This window comes from Oncorhynchus keta, chromosome 34 (assembly GCF_023373465.1).
Source record: "Oncorhynchus keta strain PuntledgeMale-10-30-2019 chromosome 34, Oket_V2, whole genome shotgun sequence".
Lineage (NCBI taxonomy): Eukaryota > Metazoa > Chordata > Actinopteri > Salmoniformes > Salmonidae > Oncorhynchus > Oncorhynchus keta.
This window is the reverse complement of record NC_068454.1, coordinates 13,250,470-13,271,552: the sequence shown is the minus strand read 5'-3', so window position 1 is coordinate 13,271,552 and position 21,083 is coordinate 13,250,470. Positions and strand designations below refer to the sequence as shown.

General features: G+C 45.8%; 1 protein-coding gene and 2 long non-coding RNA genes across 3 annotated transcripts in view; all 3 read left to right on the top strand.

The window, feature by feature from the left end:
- LOC118366599 (alpha-1,3-mannosyl-glycoprotein 4-beta-N-acetylglucosaminyltransferase A-like) overlaps positions 1-21,083 on the top strand; it is a 98,415-nt gene that overhangs the window by 72,446 nt on the left and 4,886 nt on the right. The window contains exons 7-12 of the mRNA XM_052493199.1: positions 8,255-8,330; positions 10,600-10,714; positions 13,995-14,125; positions 14,198-14,305; positions 14,510-14,584; positions 14,856-14,974. Of these exons, the coding sequence (XP_052349159.1) occupies positions 8,255-8,330; positions 10,600-10,714; positions 13,995-14,125; positions 14,198-14,305; positions 14,510-14,584; positions 14,856-14,974 (624 nt within the window). The remainder of the gene's footprint in view (positions 1-8,254; positions 8,331-10,599; positions 10,715-13,994; positions 14,126-14,197; positions 14,306-14,509; positions 14,585-14,855; positions 14,975-21,083) is intronic.
- On the top strand, positions 11,301-13,092 carry LOC127915009 (uncharacterized). The gene is made up of 2 exons (XR_008089838.1): positions 11,301-12,685; positions 12,750-13,092. It is a non-coding gene; the product is annotated as an uncharacterized LOC127915009 (long non-coding RNA).
- LOC127915008 (uncharacterized) lies at positions 15,003-21,070 on the top strand. Its single transcript, XR_008089837.1, has 3 exons — positions 15,003-15,423; positions 15,520-16,064; positions 16,178-21,070. It is a non-coding gene; the product is annotated as an uncharacterized LOC127915008 (long non-coding RNA).

The following is a 21,083-nucleotide window of genomic DNA, read 5'->3' as shown; positions in this document are numbered from 1 at the left end:
ATTTCCCTCTCTCCCTCCCATTTCCCTCTCTCCCTCCCATTTCCCTGCCTCCCATTTTCCCTCTCTCCCTCCCATTTTCCCCATTTCCCTCCCACCCTCCCCATTTCCCTCTCTCCCTCCCATTCCCTCTCTCCCTCCCATTTCCCTCTCTCCCTCCCATTTTCCCTCACTCCTACATTCACTGCTGTTGGAACATCTTTCTCTTAAACTTCTGTACTTTTTTCGATAGTAGAACATGAAAATGGTTCAAATACCACAATTCATGCACACACTTCTATTCAGCGGTACTGTGGTTAGGCCTAGGCTCCACCCAGTTTATCAAGAGGTTTACCATTCAAATAAATGATTACATTTGAAATGTTTTAAATAAATACAAAAATCAGAGACAGCCATGTATGCATTAATGAATAAATTAAACAAATCATACAATCAATTCGACTTAACAACATAATGGTAATGATACTCAAAAGATGGCCAATGATTGAACAGAGCAGCAGCTAGGTTTAACAGTCTGGATCAAGTACCATTCTGTGACTGGCTAATATGCTTTATTTTTTTGCTGTGGTATCGAGTATTGTGATACTAAACCGGGTATCGGTATCAAAGTGCTGGTATCATGACAACACTACTCTCGCTCTATAATGATGTCTTTCTTTCTTACCTTTCTCTTCTTCTCTCTCCCTCCTCACTCTGTTTTATCTCTTTCCTCTGCACACCCCTCCCTCTGTCTGATCGATGTTGTCATATCATCCCTTCTCTCTCTCTCGCTCTTCTAGAAATGGTTTATCGCTTCCATTTGTTCTCTCTCCCTCTGTTTTCTCTGTCGTTCTCTCCCTCTGTCTCTTCCTCCCTCACACTCCATCACTCTGTGTCCCACGAGAAATTAGTGTTCATCCAACGAGACCGCACATCTGACAGCGTGTGCGTGCTCAGTGTGCTTTTTATTTATTTAAAAAGGCAAGTCAGTTAAGAACAAATTCTTATTTTCAATGACGGCCTAGGAACAATGGGTTAGCTGCCTTATTCAGGGCTTGTTAGCGTGTTAGCATCGGCCTGCTAACTGTCTGAATCGCCGTGGACCCATATGTTCACTTGGCTACGCATGCCTCTCTCTAATATCAAAATGCCTTGTCCTGGTTATTGATTACTGTCTTATTTCATTGTAGGGCCTCTAGCCCTGCTCAATATGCCTTAACCAACCATGTTGTTCCATCTCCTACATATGCGATGCCATCACCTGGTTTAAACGTCTCTAGAGAATATCTCTCTCTCATCATTACTCAATGCCTAGGTTTACCTCCAGTGTACTCTCTTCATACCATACCTTTGTCTGTACATTATGCCTTGATTCTATGCTATCATGCCCAGAAACCTGCTCCTTTTACTCTCTGTTCTGAACGTGCTAGACGGACAGTTCTTATAGCCTTTAGTCGTACCCTTATCCTACATTTACATTTACATTTAAGTCATTTAGCAGACGCTCTTATCCAGAGCGACTTACAAATTGGTGCATTCACCTTATGACATCCTACTTGTCCTCTGTTTCACTGGTGATGTAGAGGTTAATCCAGGCCCTGCAGTGCCTAGCTCCACTCCTACTCCCCAGGCGCTCTCATTTGTTGACTTCTGTAACCGTAAAATCCTTGGTTTCATGCATGTTAACATTAGAAGCCTCCTCCCTAAATTTGTTGTCTTCGCCGTGTCTGAATCCTGGCTTAGGGAAACCACCAAAAACCTTGAAATCTCCATCGCTAACTATAACATTTTCCTAGAACTGCCAAAGGGCGCGGTGTTGTAATCTACTGCAAAGATTGCCTGCAGAGTTCTGTCTTACTATCCAAGTCTGTACCCAAACAATTCGATCTTCTACTTCTAAAAATGCACCTTTCCAGAAACAAGTCTCTCACTGTTGCCACTTGCTACAGACCACCCTCTGCCCCCAGCTGTGCCCTCGATACCATATGTGAATTGATTGCCCCCGATCTATCTTCTGAGCTCGTGCTACTAGATGACCTAAACTGGGACATGCTTAACACCCCGGCCATCCTACAATCCAAGCTTGATGCCCTCAATCTCACACAAATGATCAATGAACCTACCAGGTACAACTCCAAATCCGTAAACATAGGCACCCTCATAGATGTCATCCTAACTAACTCACCCTCCAAATATACCTCTGCTGTTTTCAATCAAGATCTCAGCGATCACTGCCTCATTGCCTGCATCCGTAATGGGTCTGTGACCAAACGACCACCCCTCATCACTGTCAAATGCTCCCTAAAACACTTCTGCGAGCAGGCCTTTGTAATCGACCTGGCCGGGGTATCCTGGAATGACATTGACCTCATCCCGTCAGTAGATGATGCCTGGCTATTCTTTAAAAGTGCCTTCCTCACCATCTTAAATAAGCATGCCCCATTCAAAAAACATAGAACTAGGAATAGATTTAGTCCTTGGTTCACTCCAGACCTGTCTGCCCTTGACCAGCACAAAAACATCCTGTGGTGTTCTGCATTAGCATCGAATAGCCTCTTCTCTGTATACATCATTGATGTGGCACCCCCATAGAGTGGCACCCCCACCCCTGTGGCACCCCCATAGAGACTGTCAGAGGTCCAGACAACAGGCCCTCCTATTGACACACTGAACTCTATCAGAGAATAACTTTTTTGAGTTAGTACTACAGAAATTTGCATCCTGTAGTACTAACTCAAAAAAGTTCTTGGACACTGTAAAGTCCATGGAGAATAAGAGCACCTCCTCCCAGCTGCCCACTGCTCTGAGGCTAGGAAACACTGTCACCACCGATAAATCCACTATAATTGAGAATTTCAATAAGAAATCATTTCAATAATAATAATTTCAATATTTCTCTACGGCTGGCCATGGGGCGGCAGCGTAGCCTAGTGGTTAGAGCGTTGGACTAGTAACCGGAAGGTTGCGAGTTCAAACCCCCGAGCTGACAAGGTACAAATCTGTCGTTCTGCCCCTGAACAGGCAGTTAACCCACTGTTCCCAGGCCGTCACTGACAATAAGAATTTGTTCTTAACTGACTTGCCTGCTTAAATAAAGGTAAAATAAAATAAAATGCTTTCCACCTGGCTACCCCTACCCCGGTCAACTGCCCGGCACCCTCCACAGCAACCCGCCAAAGCCCCCACCATTTCTCCTTTACCCAAACCCAGATAGCTGATGTTCTGAAAGAGCTGCAAAATCTGGACCCCTACAAATCAGCCAGGCTAGACAATCTGGACCCTCTCTTTCTAAAATGATCTGCCGAAATTGTTTTTGTATCGTCTGAGTTTCCCAAAGATTGGAAAGATGCCGCGGTCCAAACTGTCCAGACCCAAACTGCTACAGACCTATATCTATCCTGCCCTGCCCTGCCCTGCCCTGCCCTGCTTTCTAAGGTCTTCGAAAGCCAAGTTAACAAACAGATTACTGACCACTTCGAATCCCACCATACCTTCTCCGCTATGCAATCTGGTTTCAGAGCTGGTCATGGGTGCACCTCAGCCACGCTCAAGGTCCTAAACGACATCATAACCGCCATCAATAAGAGACATTACTGTGCAGCCATCTTCATCGACCTGGCCAAGGCTTTCGACTCTTGTCAATCACCACATTCTTATTGGCAGATTCAACAGCCTTGGCTTCTCAAATGATTGCCTCGCCTGGTTTACCAACTACTTCTCTGATAGAGTTCAGTGTGTCAAATCAGAGGGCCTGTTGTCCGGACCTCTGACAGTCTCTATGGGGGTGCCACAGGGTTCAATCCTTGAGCTGACTCTCTTCTCTGTATACATCAATGATGTTGCTCTTGCTGCTGGTGATTCTCTGGTACACCTCTACGCAGACAACACCATTCTGTATACTTCTGGCCCTTCTTTGGACACTGTGTTAACTAGCCTCCAGACGAGCTTCAATGCCATACAACTCTCATTCCGTGGCCTCCAACTGCTCTTAAATGCAGGGAAAACTAAATGCATGCTCTTCAACGGATCGCTGCCCGCACCTGTGCGCCTGTCCAGCATCACTACTCTGGACGGTTCTGACTTAGAATACGTGGACAACTACAAATACCTAGGTGTCTGGTTAGACTGTAACTCTCCTTCCAGACTCACATTAAGCATTTCCAATCCAAAATTACAAAATTAAATCTAGAATTGGCTTCCTATATCGCAACAAAGCATCCCTCACTCATGCTGCCAAATATACCCTCTTAAACTGACCATCCTACCGATCATCGACTTCGGCGATGTCATCTATAAAATAGCCTCCACCACTCTACTCAACAAACTGGATGCAGTCTATCACAGTGCAATCCGTTTTGTCACCAAAGCCCCATACACTACCCACCATTGCGACCTGAACGCTCTCGTTGGTTGGCCCTCGCTTCATACTCGTTGCGAAACCCACTGGCTACAGGTTATCTACAAGTCTCTGCTAGGTAAAGCCCCGCCTTATCTCAGCTCACTGGTCACCACAGCAGCACCCACTCGTAGCACGCGCTCCAGCAGGTATATCTCACTGGTCTCCCCCAAAGCCAATTCCTCCTTTGGTTGTCTTTCCTTCCAGTTCTCTGCTGCCAATGATTGGAACGAACTGCAAATATCTCTGAAGCTGGAGACTCTTATCTCACTCACTAGCTTTAAGCACCAGCTGTCAGAGCAGCTCACAAATCACTGCACCTGTAGCCAGCAGCATACCACCCTGCATACCACTGCCAGCTTGCTTCTGAAGCTAAGCAGGGTTGGTCCTGGTCAGTTCCTGGATGGGAGACCAGATGCTGCTGAAAGTGGTGTTGGAGGGCCAGCAGGAGGCACTCTTTCCTCTGGTCTAAAGAAATATCACAATACCCCAGGGCAGTGATTGGGGACATTGCCCTGTGTAGGGTGTTGTCTTTCGGATGGGATGTTAAACGGGTGTCCTGACTCTCTCAGGTCATTAAAGATCCCATGGCACTTATTGTAAGAGTAGGGGTGTTAACCCCTGGTGTCCTGGCTAAATTCCTAATCTGACCCTCAAACCATCATGGTCACCTAATAATCCCCAGTTTACAATTGGCTCATTCATCCCCCTCCTCTCCCTTATAACTATTCTCCAGGTCGTTGCTGCAAATGAGAACGTGTTCTCTGTCTACTTACCTGTAAAATAACGGATACATAACCTGTATATAGCCCATCTGTAAACAGCCCATCTATCTACCGACCTCATCCCAATACAGTATTTATTTATTTATCTTACTCCTTTGCACCCCTCTACTTGCACATTCATCTTCTGTACATCTACCATTCCAGTGTTTAATTGCCATATTGTAATTACTTCGCCACCATGGCCTATTTATTGCCTTTACTCCCTTATCTTACCTCATTTGCACTCACTGTATATAGACTTTTTCTTTTATTTTGTTCTACTATATTATCGACTATGTTTTGTTTATTCCATGTGTAACTCTGTGTTGTTGTATGTATGTGTCGAATTGCTATGCTTTATCTTGGCCAGGTCGCAGTTGCAAATGAGAACTTGTTCACAACTAGCCTACCTAGTTAAATAAAGTGAAATTAAAAATTTAAAAAGGGACAGAACGACAGATTTTTACCTTGTCAGCTTGGGGATTCGATCTTGCAACCTTTTGGTCACTGCCCGAACACTCTAACCACTAGGCTACCTGCTTCATCCTATAGAGGACTCCTGATATCTCCAGGAGTGATAAGTATAATTTTCGTGTTGTTGTTTAGTACTGTCTCGGGCCATCTACTTTTTAATCGTCCACACCACTCTCTCAATTAAGTATCTTACCTAGTTTTCTGATTACTTTATTTAGCTTTTTTGTAGTTCTTTTCGTCAACTATGTGTGTGTGTTTTCTGTACCTGTTCGCTCCTCTCACTGTAGGATTTACAGACACTCCGCACCCCTTAGCTGCAACCCTTCTAATTTAATGTACCCTGCGTGCACAACCCATGTGGAATACCTGGAACTGCTGATCTGCGGTCAAGAACGCTGAGTTCATCTCAGCCTATGCTGCCCTTCAGTCCCTAGACTTTTTGGCCCTGACAGAGACATGGATCAACCCAGAGAACACTGCTACTCCAGCTGCTCTCTCTTCATCAGACTACTTTTCGACGTACTCTCAGTACTGGTGACCCCCAGGGCTCGGTTCTAGGCCCTCTCCTCTTCTCTCTTTACACCAAGTCACTTGACTCCATTATATCCTCACATGGTCTCTCCTGTCATTGCTATCTGGATGACACTCAACTACTTTTCTTTTTCCACCCTTTTGACACCCAGGTGGCGACACCCATCACTACGTGCCTGCAGATATCTCAGCTTGGATGACGGCCCACCACCTCAAGCTCAACCTTGACAGGACGGAGCTGCTCTTCCTCCCACTGAAGGCCTGTCCACTTCAAGACCTCTTCATCACGGTTGACAACTCCACAGTGCCCCCTCCCAGAGTGCAAATAACCTTGATGTGACCCTGGACAACACCTTGTCGTTCTCTGCAAACATCACAGCAGTGACTCGCTCCTGCAGGTTCATGCTCTACAACATCCGTAGAGTACCACGTACCGTCACACAGGAAGTGGTGCAGGTCCTAATTCAGGCGCTTGTCATCATCCATCTGGACTACTCCATCTTGCTGTTGGCTGGGCTCCCGGCTTGTGCCATCAAATCCCTGCAACTTAACAAGAACGCCACCCGTCTGGTGTTCAATATTTCCCTAGATTTCCCAAGTCACCCCGCTCCTCCACACACTACATATTTCCCTAGATTTCCCAAGTCACCCCGCTCCTCCACACACTACATATTTCCCTAGATTTCCCAAGTCACCCCGCTCCTCCACACACTACATATTTCCCTAGATTGCCCAAGTCACCCCGCTCCTCCACACACTACATATTTCCCTAGATTTCCCAAGTCACCCCGCTCCTCCACACACTACATATTTCCCTAGATTTCCCAAGTCACCCCGCTCCTCCACACACTACATATTTCCCTAGATTTCCCAAGTCACCCCGCTCCTCCACACACTACATATTTCCCTAGATTGCCCAAGTCACCCCGCTCCTCCACACACTACATATTTCCCTAGATTTCCCAAGTCACCCCGCTCCTCCACACACTACATATTTCCCTAGATTTCCGCTCCTCCACACATTGACCTCCAGTCAATACTTGCATCCACTACAAGACTTGCCTATGGGCAGGAAGAGGAACCTTAAGGCTCTGCTCAAACCCTACACCCCAACCCGAGTACTCCGTTCTGCCACCCCTGGTCTGTTGGCTCTCCCACCCTATGGGAGGGCAGCTCCCGCTCAGCCCAGTCCAAGCTCTTCTCTGTCCTGGCACCTCAATGGTGGAACCAGCTTTCCTGAATAGTTTCTGCCAATCCAAAAACATCTGAAACCCTACCTCTCCAAAGGGTATCTTAAATAATCCCACAGCACCCTCCACGTACCCCTTCCTCACCCCCCTAGCTGTGACTTTGCTGATAACTGCATTATTGAGGAACATGTAAATACTATGAAGTCGCTCTGGGTTAGACAAGACTTTATTCTTCCTACTATTCTTCACAAGCCTTTATTCTTCCTTTATTCTTCCCACTGCCCTCACATCAGAAATGTGTTGATGTTCGTTCTTTCTTTCTCTCTTTCTTTCCTTCTCTCTTTCAGTGTTAGAACTCAGTCTGATGTGTGCCTGTTGTGTGTTGCCCTTTGTAAGCACTATTCTTTTTCAGGGGGCTCATTGAATATTAATGAGAAGCCCGCTGGACTCCCTGCTGCTTCCCAGCCTTTATTCTTCCTTTATTCTTCCCACTGTTCTTTCTTTCTCTCTTTCTTTCTCTCTTTCTCTCTTTCTTTCCCTCTCTTTCAGTGAAAGATGGAAAGATTAATACAGCTGATGTGTGTGTGTGTGTGTGTGCACTATTATTTTTGTGTGTGTGTGTGTGTGTGTGTGTGTGTGTGTGTGTGTGTGTGTGTGTGTGTGTGTGTGTGTGTGTGTGTGTGTGTGTGTGTGTGTGTGTGTGTGTGTGTGTGCCCACCTCTGAGTGCATGGTAAACAGAGCTCATTAGAGCCACTTACAGCAAGAATTGACTGTACCTACTGCCCACCTGCTGTGTGTGTGTGCCAGCCTCAACACCTGCTGTCAGGCAGTGATGTGTACACCTGCTCCCTCTAGCCACCATACATCAGTCATTTAGCAACAGGGTAGGAGGAAATGATTCCTAATCGTGTGTGTGTTGTAGATGGAGGACCAAGCAGAATCTGGACTATTCCTTCCTCATGATGTATGCTGTGAGCAAAGGAGTCTACTATGTCCAGGTATGTACGTCCTTGGAACACACATGCACACACATTCCGTCCCTAGCCCTATTAAAACAGCGTTCCCATGGCAACACGTTAGAATGTGACCAGCAGGAGCAGTATGTGTGTGGGGCAGAGTTGTAGTACACCTAGTACCAACACACACACACTTACTTCAGCATTAGATTATTCGTTACCACGGAAACAGTGATGAGTCTGCAGTTTGGAACAATGCGTTCCCAATTTGGGCATGTTCTTTACATCAAACAAGGCCATTTTCAATTGTGTGTGGGTCAGAAGAGCAGGACGGAGAGAGATGGAGTTGCATGCTCTTTTCAGAGTTGGGCAGTATTTTCCCTCCTTGTGAAGATCAGAGGTACTGTGATACTGTACAGGTTGTTCTGTCTGTTATATCATACCACCTGCTGATCCCTCCCTCATTCCCATAGATCACAAGCATACATAGATATGATGAGCTACCACATTAAATCTCATTTCTTCTTCTGTTAACCCCATCTGTCGTTTGTTTGTTTGTTTGTGTTCTGGTTGATGTTTTAATGTTCCATTCTGTGTTGACGTTGTCTCCAGGGGATGACAGAGGTACTGAGTGCTGTCATTAACACTGTGTAGTTGACTTTACTGTTGTAGGCCACAGACATCCTAGTGCCTATAGAATGTACACAACCATAGACCTTATGTACAGTGCATTCAGAAAGTATTTGGACCCCTTGACTTTTCCCACATTTTGTTTCGTTACAGCCTTATTCTAAAATGGATTGAAAAAATATATCATCATCAATCTACACACATTATGTTTTTAGCAAAGAAATTACAAACATGAGACTCGAAATTGAGCTCAGGTGCATCCTGTTTCCATTGATCATCCTTGAGATGTTTCAACAACTTGATGGAGTCCACCTGTGGTAAATTCAATTGATTGGACATGATTTGGAAAGGCACCGCACCTGTCTATATAGCAGTTGACAGTGTCACAGCAAAAACCAAGCCATGGGGTTGAAGGAATTGTCCGTAGAGCTCAAAGACAGGATTGTGTCGAGGCACATATCTGTGGAAGGGTATCAAAAAATGTCTGCAGCATTGAAGGTCCCCAAGAACACAGTGTTCTCTATCATTCTTAAATTTAAGAAGTTTGGAACCACCAAGACTCTTCCTAGAGCTGGCCGCCCGGCCAAACTGAGCAATCGGGGGAGAACGGCCTTGGTCTTGGAGGTGACCAAGAACCCGATGGTCACTCTGACAGAGCTCCAGAGTTCCTCTGTGGAGATGGAAGAACCTTCTAGAAGGACAACCATCTCTGCAGCACTCGACCAATCAGGCCTTTTAAGGTAGAGGGGCCAGATGGAAGCCACTCCTCAGTAAAAGTCACATGACAGCCCGATTGGAGTTTGCCAAAAGTCACCTAAAGGACTCAGACCATGAGAAACAGGATTCTCTTGTCTGATGAAACCAAGATTGAACTTTTTGGCCTGAATGCCAAGCATCATGTCTAGAGGAAACCTAGCACCATCCCTACAGTGAAGCATGGTGGTGGCAGCATCATGCTGCGGGGATGTTTTTCAGCGGCATGGACTGGGAGTCAGGATCAAGGGAAAGATGGACAGAGCCAAGTACATAGAGATCCCTTGATGAAAACCTGGTCCAGAGCGGACCTCCGACTGGGTCGAAGGACAACGACACTAAGCACACAGCCAAGACAACGCAGGAGTGGCTTCGGGACAAGTCTCTGAGTGGCCCAACCAGAGCCTGGACTTGAACCTGATCGAACATCTCTGGAGAGACCTGAAAATAGCTGTGCAGCAACGCTCCCCATCCAACCTGACAGCTTGAGAGGATCTACAGAGAAGAACGGGAGAAACTCCCCAAATACAGGTGTGCCAAGCTTACAGCATCACACCCAAGAAGACTCAAGGTTGTAATTGCTGACGAAAGGTGCTTCAACAAAGTACTGAGTAAAGGGTCTGAAGACTTATGTAACTGTGATATTATTTACAATAATTTTAAAAAACTGTTTTTGCTTTGTCATTATGGGGTATTGTGGGGGGATTTCTTATTTTTCTGGGGCTTTAACGTAAGAAAATGTGAATACTTTCCAAATGCACTGTACACACCCAGTGTTTCTGTAGCCTCTATGCACCAGCTTAGCTCAGTGAGAGGGACTTGGTGTATGCTGTTATGTTTGTCAGCTGTATGTGTGATGGCTGAACCCCTGCAAGCCTCTCACCTCACCAGTCACTCTTTCTCCCCCAACACACCACCTTCACCTCAGTTGGAGGATGACATTGTGGCCAAACCAAACTACTTTGCCACCATGAAGAACTTTGCCCTACAGCTCTCCTCTGAGGACTGGATGATCCTTGAGTTCTCCCAACTCGGCTTCATCGGTAACGCACATGAACACACACACACACACACACACACACACACACACACACACACACACACACACACACACACACACACACACACACACACACACACACACACACACACACACACACACACACACACACACACACACACACACACACACACACACACACACACACACACACACACACACACACACACACACACACACACACACACACACACACACACACACACACACACACACACACACACACACACACACACACACACACACACACACACACACACACACACACACACACACACACACACACACACACACACACACACACACACACACACACACACACACACACACACACACACACACACACACACACACACACACACACACACACACACACACACACACACACACACACACACACACACACACACACACACACACACACACACACACACACACACACACACACACACACACACACACACACACACACACACACACACACACACACACACACACAGTCACACACATATGAACACACACACACACACACACACACACACACACACACACACACACACACACACACACACACACACACAGTCTGAGCATTTAGTAACCCTTTCTTTGCGTGGGCTGCGTCTCCATGCACCGATGTCAGCCTTCCGCATGTGGTTACAGTGTTTGTCAGACCAGGACCCATCCTGAAAATCGGCCTTCTAATGAAATGTCTGTACTGTCCGTTGTGTCTGTTGGGGCTATAAACGAATGACATCACCATCGAAAGCAGAGACAATCACAAACACGTTGTTTTGCCCTACTCACCCACAAGCCTCATAAAGCTCGTGTGAAACGAACCCGGAACCAGTTAAAATATCAGTGGCAGTACTTCAGTGCAGTAAATATTAATGGCAGTACTTCAGTGCAGTAAATATTAATGGCAGTACTTCAGTGCAGTAAATATTATTGGCAGTACTTCAGTGCAGTAAATATTATTGGCAGTACTTCAGTGCAGTAAATATTAATGGCAGTACTTCAGTGCAGTAAATATTATTGGCAGTACGTCAGTGCAGTAAATATTAATGGCAGTACTTCAGTGCAGTAAATATTAATGGCAGTACTTTAGTGCAGTAAATATTATTGGCAGTACTTCAGTGCAGTAAGTATTAATGGCAGTACTTCAGTGCAGTTTTTCCTAGCCACCGTGCTTCTACACCTGCATTGCTTGCTGTTTGGGGTTTTAGGCTGGGTTTCTGTACAGCACTTTGAGATATCAGCTGATGTACGAAGGGCTATATAAATAAAATTTCATTGATTGATTGATTGAGTACTTCAGTACCAATGTAAAAAAGGGGTTAAAGCTGCAATATCGATCTTTTTGGGCATCCTGACGAAATTCACATAGAAGTGTGACTTATATAGATCTATATTCTCATTGAAAGCAAGTCTAAGAAGCTCGGCAGGCAGCCCAGGTGTTAGAGTGTAGGGGCGGCAGGTAGCCCAGGGGTTAGAGTGTCGGGGCGGCAGGTAGCCCAGGGGTTAGAGTGTAGGGGTGGCAGGTAGCCCAGGGATTAGAGTGTAGGGGCGGCAGGTAGCCCAGGGATTAGAGTGTAGGGGCGGCAGGTAGCCCAGGGGTTAGATTGTAGGTGCGGCAGGTAGCCCAGGGATTAGAGTGTAGGGGCGGCAGGTAGCCCATGGATTAGAGTGTAGGGGCGGCAGGTAGCCCAGGGGTTAGAGTGTAGGGGCGGCAGGTAGCCCAGGTGTTAGAGTGTAAGGGTGGCAGGTAGCCCAGGGGTTAGAGTGTAGGGGTGGCAGGTAGCCCAGGGATTAGAGTGTAGGGGTGGCAGGTAGCCCAGGGGTTAGAGTGTCGGGGTGGCAGGTAGCCCAGGGATTAGAGTGTAGGGGCGGCAGGTAGCCCAGGGATTAGAGTGTAGGGGCCGCAGGTAGCCCAGGGGTTAGAGTGTCGGGGTGGCAGGTAGCCCAGGGGTTAGAGTGTAGGGGTGGCAGGTAGCCCAGGGATTAGAGTGTAGGGGTGGCAGGTAGCCCAGGGGTTAGAGTGTCGGGGTGGCAGGTAGCCCAGGGGTTAGAGTGTAGGGGTGGCAGGTAGCCCAGGGGTTAGAGTGTAGGGGTGGCAGGTAGCCCAGGGATTAGAGTGTAGGGGTGGCAGGTAGCCCAGGGATTAGAGTGTAGGGGTGGCAGGTAGCCCAGGGATTAGAGTGTAGGGGTGGCAGGTAGCCCAGGGATTAGAGTGTAGGGGTGGCAGGTAGCCCAGGGATTAGAGTGTAGGGGTGGCAGGTAACCCCGGGATTAGAGTGTAGGGGCGGCAGGTAGCCCAGTGGTTAGAGCGTTGTGCCAGTAACCAAAAGGTTGCTGGATCAAATCCCTGAGCTGACAAGGTAAAAATCTGTCGTTACATTACATTACATTTAAGTCATTTAGCAGACGCTCTTATCCAGAGCGACTTACAAATCGTTCTGCCCCTGAGCAAGGCAGTTCCCACCGGCGCCGAATACTTGGATGTTGATTATGGCAGAGCCACCCACACCTTTCTGATTCAGAGGGGTTGGGTTAAATGCAGAAGACACATTTCAGTTGTACAACTGACTAGATGTCCCCCTTTCCCATATTTGTCTTTGTAAACCAGCTAAAAATATATTTCACAGCGGTTTCGACGGTACAATGATTATCTACAGGACTGCTTGTTTTGTCACATAAATTTAAATTAGGTGAACTATTAGAATATTTGCAACCAGGAAATGGCACCACAAAAACTCATAAAAAGTATTTCCTGAGTATTAGTATATATCTCAGATATGGGCTGACGCTTCAAAACATACTTCCTCCCCCCAATTACTTTTGACTATCGTTTTTTTTCTCCATGGATGAATATGTTATTCAATGTGTTTCTATGGGCTAATAGCAGTAAGGCCAAATTCAATGCTTCATCAAATAATCACATAGCTTGGTATGACCATATTAAAACAATTCCATATGTTAGCTTAGTAGAAACCCAGACCCAGGCCCTTAGACTCCAGCGGGTTATTAAGGAACACTGACTGTCAGCTAAAATGATGGAACATCAGCAAACATCAGGAGGCTTTTAAGAGTGTAAAAAAACAAAGGTTTGAGTGGCCATCCCACTTAACATACTCCTTCTATGCTCTGTCTTCCACTCTCCATCTCGCTATCGATCCCCCAACCTCCCGCTCTCCCTGTTTCACTCCCTCCTCTTTCTCCTCCCCCTCTCTCTCCCCATCGACCTCTCCTCTCCCTCCCTCTCTCAGGTAAGATGTTCCAGGCTCCAGATCTCAACCTCATAGTAGAGTTTATCCTCATGTTCTATAAGGAGAAGCCCATTGATTGGCTACTGGACCACATCCTCTGGGTCAAAGTGTGTAACCCAGAGAAAGACGCGGTACGTAAAAACTGTGTGTGGGGAGGGGGTATCTTCAACTTTTTTTTTACGATCTACCCTTTCTCCCTGCAGAAGCATTGTGAGAGGCAGAAGTCGAGTCTGCGTGTGCGGTTCAGGCCCTCTCTTTTTCAACACGTGGGGCTGCACTCCTCTCTGGCCGGAAAGATCCAGAAACTCACTGTGGGTCCCAAACCTCTCATCCTCTCTCTAGCACCCTCCCTCTCACCCTAGATCACTCTCTCTGCATCAGCCTTTTACCATATGTCCAATCACCACCTCCATCTACCCACATATCTCCTCAACTCACCATACGAGGCTCACTTCCCCCTGGTATGACCCCTTCCGGTCATCTATGCTGCTGTCTCACTTCCACTTGCTGTTTAGGATAAGGACTTCCTGAAGCCCCTGCTCCATAAGATCCATGTGAACCCGCCTGCTGAGGTGTCCACATCTCTCAAGGTACATCACCTTTAAATCACCCTCACAGACACCTTTCTGGCTTGACCTTCTTATGAGTTGAAAAATATATATTGTTTTAAAGCCTGTTTCACCATTGGCTTTTTATTTCAAAATGTAAGGTAGTACGATATAATGGTTTGATATAGTTATTTGTGAAGTATACTGAGATGTTTTGAATTCATTAAAAACGTTTGATATGTGTACTTATTTGTGAAGTATACTGAGATGTTTTGAATGCATTCAGCTGACAGTGCTGCGCTGTGCTGTGCAGGTGTACCAGGGCCACACTTTGGAGAAGACCTACCTGGGAGAAGACTTCTTCTGGGCCATCAATCCTACTGCTGGAGACTACGTCCTCTTCAAGTTTGACAAGCCCATCAACATAGAGAGGTGAGGAGGGAGATGGAGCTGTGTGTGTGCATTTCTGAGGGAAAAGGGATGTCGTGCCATACATACAATCGTCCTCTTCCACAAGCTTAAGCGTGCCTCTCTCTGGGTCTCAGTGTCTGCTAATGAGGGTGTTCTAAAATAAGAACTCCCAGGACACCCTGGGTGATTCACAGAAAGAAAGAGTGGAAAGGGTTGGAAGGAGAAAGAAAGAGAGGTGGTGGAGGAAGGAGACAGAGATGAGGTGATGTGGATGAGTAGAAAGAGAGGTGGTGGAGGAAGGAGACAGAGATGAGGTGATGTGGATGAGTAGAAAGAGAGGTGGTGGAGGAAGGAGACAGAGATGAGGTGATGTGGATGAGTAGAAAGAGAGGTGGTGGAGGAAGGAGACAGAGATGAGGTGATGTGGATGAGTAGAAAGAGAGGTGGTGGAGGAAGGAGACAGAGATGAGGTGATGGATGAGTAGAAAGAGAGGTGGTGGAGGAAGGAGACAGAGATGAGGTGATGTGGATGAAGAGAGGTGGTGGAGGAAGGAGACAGAGATGAGGTGATGTGGATGAGTAGAAAGAGAGGTGGTGGAGGAAGGAGACAGAGATGAGGTGATGTGGATGAGTAGAAAGAGAGGTGGTGGAGGAAGGAGACAGAGATGAGGTGATGTGGATGAGTAGAAAGAGAGGTGGTGGAGGAAGGAGACAGAGATGAGGTGATGTGGATGAGTAGAAAGAGAGGTGGTGGAGGAAGGAGACAGAGATGAGGTGATGTGGATGAGTAGAAAGAGAGGTGGTGGAGGAAGGAGACAGAGATGAGGTGATGTGGATGAGTAGAAAGAGAGGTGGTGGAGGAAGGAGACAGAGATGAGGTGATGTGGATGAGTAGAAAGAGAGGTGGTGGAGGAAGGAGACAGAGATGAGGTGATGTGGATGAGTAGAAAGAGAGGTGGTGGAGGAAGGAGACAGAGATGAGGTGATGTGGATGAGTAGAAAGAGAGGTGGTGGAGGAAGGAGACAGAGATGAGGTGATGTGGATGAGTAGAAAGAGAGGTGGTGGAGGAAGGAGACAGAGATGAGGTGATGTGGATGAGTAGAAAGAGAGGTGGTGGAGGAAGGAGTCAGAGATGAGGTGATGTGGATGAGTAGAAAGAGAGGTGGTGGAGGAAGGAGACAGAGATGAGGTGATGTGGATGGAATGGATGAGTAGAAAGAGAGGTGGTGGAGGAAGGAGACAGAGATGAGGTGATGTGGATGAGTAGAAAGAGAGGTGGTGGAGGAAGGAGACAGAGATGAGGTGATGTGGATGAGTAGAAAGAGGCGATAGAGGTGTTAGAGAAGTCAGGGAGCTTCAAGGTGATTGACTGAGAGGAAAAAGAGGCCAACTCATCATTCTGTTTCATGTGTAGTGTTTCATGTGTATCAAATCAATCAAATTCAAATTTGATTTGTCTATTGTGCCGAATACAACAGTGAAATGCTTGCTTACAATTCCTAAACCAACAATGCAGTTTTAAGAAATAACAAAATAACTAATAATTCAATAATTAAAGAGCAGCAGTAAAATAACTATAGTGAGGCTATATATAGCGTGTACCGGTACAGAGTCAATGTGCGGGGGCACCGGTTAGTCGAGGTAATAGGTAAAAAAAAAATAATAATAATTTTACTAGGCAAGTCAGTTAAGAACAAATTCTTATTTACAATGACGGCCAAACCCGGGCCAATGGTGCGCTGCCCAATGGGACTCCCAATCACGGCCGGTTGTGATACAGCCTGGATTTGAACCAGGATGTCTGTAATGACACCTCAGGCGCTAAGATACAATGCCTTAGACCACTGCGACACTCGGGAGCCCTACATGTTGGTATAGTTATTAAAGTGACTATGCATAGATAATAACAGAGACTAGCAGCATCATAGAAGAGGGTGGAGGGGCAATACAAATAGTCCGGGTAGCCATTTGATTAGCTGTTCAGGAGTCTTATGGCTTGGGGGTAGAAGCTGTTTAAAAGCCTCTTGGACCTAGACTTGGTGCTCCAGTACCGCTTGCCGTGCGGTAGCAGAGAAAACAGTCTATGACTAGGGTGGTTGGAGTCTTAAACCATTTTTTAGGGCCTTCCCCTGACACTGTCTGGTATAGAGGTCCTGGATGGCAGGAAGTTTGGCCCTGGTGATGTACTGGGACCTACACACTACCCTCTGTAGCTCCATACCAGGCAGTGATGCAACCCGTCAGGATGCTCTTAATGGTGCAGCTGCAGAACCTTTTGAGGTTCTGAAGACCCATGCCAAATCTTTTCAGTCTCCTGAGGGGGAATAGGTTTTGTCTTGCCCTCTTCACGACTGTCTTGATGTGTTTGGACCATGTTAGTTTGTTGGTGATGTGGACGCCAAGGAACTTGAAGCTCTCACTCTCCACTACAGCCCCGTCGATGAGAATGTGGACATGCTCGGTCCTCCTTTTCCTGTAATCCACAATAATGTCCATTGTCTTGATCACGTTGAGGGGGAAGTTGTTGTCCTTGCACCACACAGTCAGGTCTCTGACCTCCCTATAGGCTGTCTTGTCATTGTCGGTGATCAGGCCTTCCATCTGCAAACTTAATGATGGTGTAGGAGTCATGCCTGGCCATACAGTCATGAGTGAACAGGGAGTACAGGAGGGGACTGAGCACGCACCCTTGAGGGGCCTCCGTGTTGAGGATCAGCGTGGCGGATGTGTTGTTACCTACCCGTACCACCCGTGGGCGACCTGTCAGGAAGTCCAGGATCCAGTTGCATAGGGAGGTGTTTAGTCCCAGGGTTCTTAGCTTAGTGATGAGCTTTGAGGGCACTGTGGTGTTGAACGCTGAGCTGTAGTCAATGAATAGCACCCTCACATAGGTGTTCCTTTTGTCCAGGTGGGAAAGGACAGTGTGGAGTGCAATAGAGATTGCATCATCTGTGGATCTGTTGGGGCGGTATTTAAATTGGAGTGGGTCTAGGGTTTCTTGGATAATGGTGTTTTGAGCCATCACTAGCCTTTCAAAGCACTTCATGGCTACAGACTTGAGTGCTATGGGTCGGTAGTCATTTAGGAATATGGTGGTATGCTTGAAACAAGTTGGTATTACAGACTCGGACAGGGAGAGGTTGAAAATATCAGTGAAGACACTTGCCAGTTGGTCAGTGCATGCTTGGAGTACACGTCCTGGTAATCTGTCTGGCCCTGCTGCCTTGTGAATGTTGAACTGTTTAAAGGTCTTACTCACATCGGCTGCGGAGAGCGTGATCACACAGCCGTCCGGAACAGCTGATGCTCTCATGCATGTTTCAGTGTTACTTGCCTCGAAGCGAGCATAGACTTTATTTAGCTTGTCTGGTAGGCTCATGTCACTGGGCAGTTCTCGGATGTGCTTCCCTTTGTAGTCTGTAATAGTTTACAAATCCTGCCACATCTGATGAGCGTCGGAGCCGGTGTAGGCTGATTCGATCGTTGTCCTGTATTGATACTTTGCCTGTTTGATGGTTTGTCAGAGGGCATAGCGGGATTTCTAATACGTTTCCGGGTTAGAGTCCCGCTTCTTTAAAGCGGCAGCTTTACCCTTTTAGTTCAGTGCGGATGTTGCCTGTAATCCATGGCTTCTGATTGGGGTATGTACATACAGTCACTGTGGGGAAGACGTCATCGATGCACTTATTTTTGAAGCCAGTGACTGATGTGGTGTACTCAATGCCATCGGAAGAATCCCAGAACATATTCCAGTCTATGCTAACAAAACAGTCCTGTAGTTTAGCATCTGCTTCATCTAACCACTTTTTATTGACCAAGTCACTGGTGCGTCCTGTTTTATTTTTTGCTTTTAAGCAGAAATCAGGAGGGTAGAATTATGGTCAGATTTGCCAAATGGAGGGCGAGGGAGAGCTTTGTCTATGTCTCTGTGTGTGGAGTAAAGGTGGTCAAGTTTTTTCCCTTTGGTTGCACATTTAACATGCTGATAGAAATGAGGTAAAACTGATTTAAGTTTCCCTGCATTAATGTCCCTGGCCACTATGAGCGCCGCCTCTGGATGAACGTTTTCCTGTTTGCTTATGGACGGAATACACCTCATTGAGTGCGGTCTTAGACAGCTACAAAAAAACAAAACACCTTTATTTAACTTCAAAGTCAAAGAGTGAATGGTTCCATGTCCCTTACATTTACACATTGTTTTCATTTTATCTTTATTTAACTAGGCAAGTCAGTTAAGAACACATTATTACTTTCAATGATGGCCTAGGAACAGTGGGTACTGCCTTGTTCTGGAGCAGAACGACAGATTTTTACCTTGTCAGCTCGGGGATTCTTTTTTTGTAACCTTCCGGTTACTAATCCAACACTCTAACCACCTGCCTTGCATTGCACTCCACGGGGAGCCTGCTTGGCAGGCTGACTACCTGCCAAGGTAAGTTGCTAGCTAGCATTAAACTTATCTTATAAAAAACAATCAATCTTAACATAATCACTAGTTAACTACACATAGTTGATGATATTACTAGTTTATCTAGCGTGTCCTGCGTTGCATATAATTGATGTGGTGCCTGTTAATTTCTCATCGAATCACAGCCTACTTCGATAAACAGGTGATAATTTAACAAGCGCATTTGCGAAAAAAGCACTGTCGTTGCACCAATGTACCTAACCATAAACATCAAACCCTTTCTTGAAAATCAATACACAAGTATGTATTTTTAAACCTGCATATTTAGTTAATATTGCCTGCTAACATGAATTTCTTATAACTAGGGCAATTGTGTCACTTCTCTTGCGTTCCGTGCAAGCAGTCAGGGTATATGCAGCAGTTTGGGCCGCCTGGCTCGTTCTAACAAAGGCCGTAATTAATTTGCCAGAATTGTACATAATTTTGACATAACATTAAAGGTTGTACAATGTAACAGCAATATTTAGACTTAGGGATGACATCCGTTAGATAAAATAAGGAACGGTTCCGTATTTCACTGAAAGAATAAACGTTTTGTTTTTGAAATGATAGTTTCCGTATTCGACTATTTTAATGACCAAAGGCTCGTATTTCTGTGTTATTATGTTATAATTAAGTCTATGATTTGATAGAGCAGTCTGACTGAGCGATGGTAGGCACCAGCAGGCTCGTAAGCATTCATTCAAGCAGCACATTCGTGTGTTTGCCAGCAGCTCTTCGCAATGCTTCAAGCATTGCGCTGTTTATGACTTCAAGCATAAGCAAAAACTGTGTGTTTGTGAAAAAAAAAAAAATCTGTGTTTTATTAATATGTATATGAAATACAAATGGTATAGAGAGAAATAGTCCTATAATTCATATAATAACTACAACCTTAAACTTCTTCCCCCTGGGAATATTGAAGACTCATGTTAAAAGGAACCACCAGCTTTCATATGTTCTCATGTTCTGAGCAAGGAACTGAAACATTAGCTTTTTTACATGGCACATATTGCACTTTTACTTTCTTCTCCAACACTTTGTTTTTGCATTATTTAAACCAAATTGAACATGTTTCATTATTTATTTGAGGCTAAATTGATTTTATTGATGTATTATATTAAGTTAAAATAAGTGTTCATTCAGTATTTTTGTAATTGTCATTATTACAAATAAAAAATAAACAATTGACCGATTAATCGGTATCGGCCTTTTTTTTGTCCTCCAATAATCGGTATCGGCGTTGAAAAATCATAATCGGTCGACCTCTAGTTCTATCCTGCCGATGGAGTGTATAACCTGCCAGCTGTATGTGTCGTCGTTTAGCAACGACACAGTGAACCGTAAGATATTAGATTTGAATGTCTCGTTGGTAGGATATACGTGCTTTTAGTTTGTCCCATTTCTGTTTCTGTTTCATGTGTTTTGTTTCGGTCTGTTGCAGCCAGCGACGTCTCGTGTCTGGGCTTGATATGATTTGATTTGCACAAATTAGCCTGCCAGGGTACCATTGTACTGATGACATTTCATTATCAGCTGTGTGAAGGGTCTTGTGTGTGTGTGTACGCACCATCGCTACCACAGGCTTGGTTTAAACATGTCAGATGTGTCGTTACAGAAAGCACAGCGAAGTGTGTGACAGGACAGTGTTACGTGTAAACAAGGTGTGAGTTTACATATTT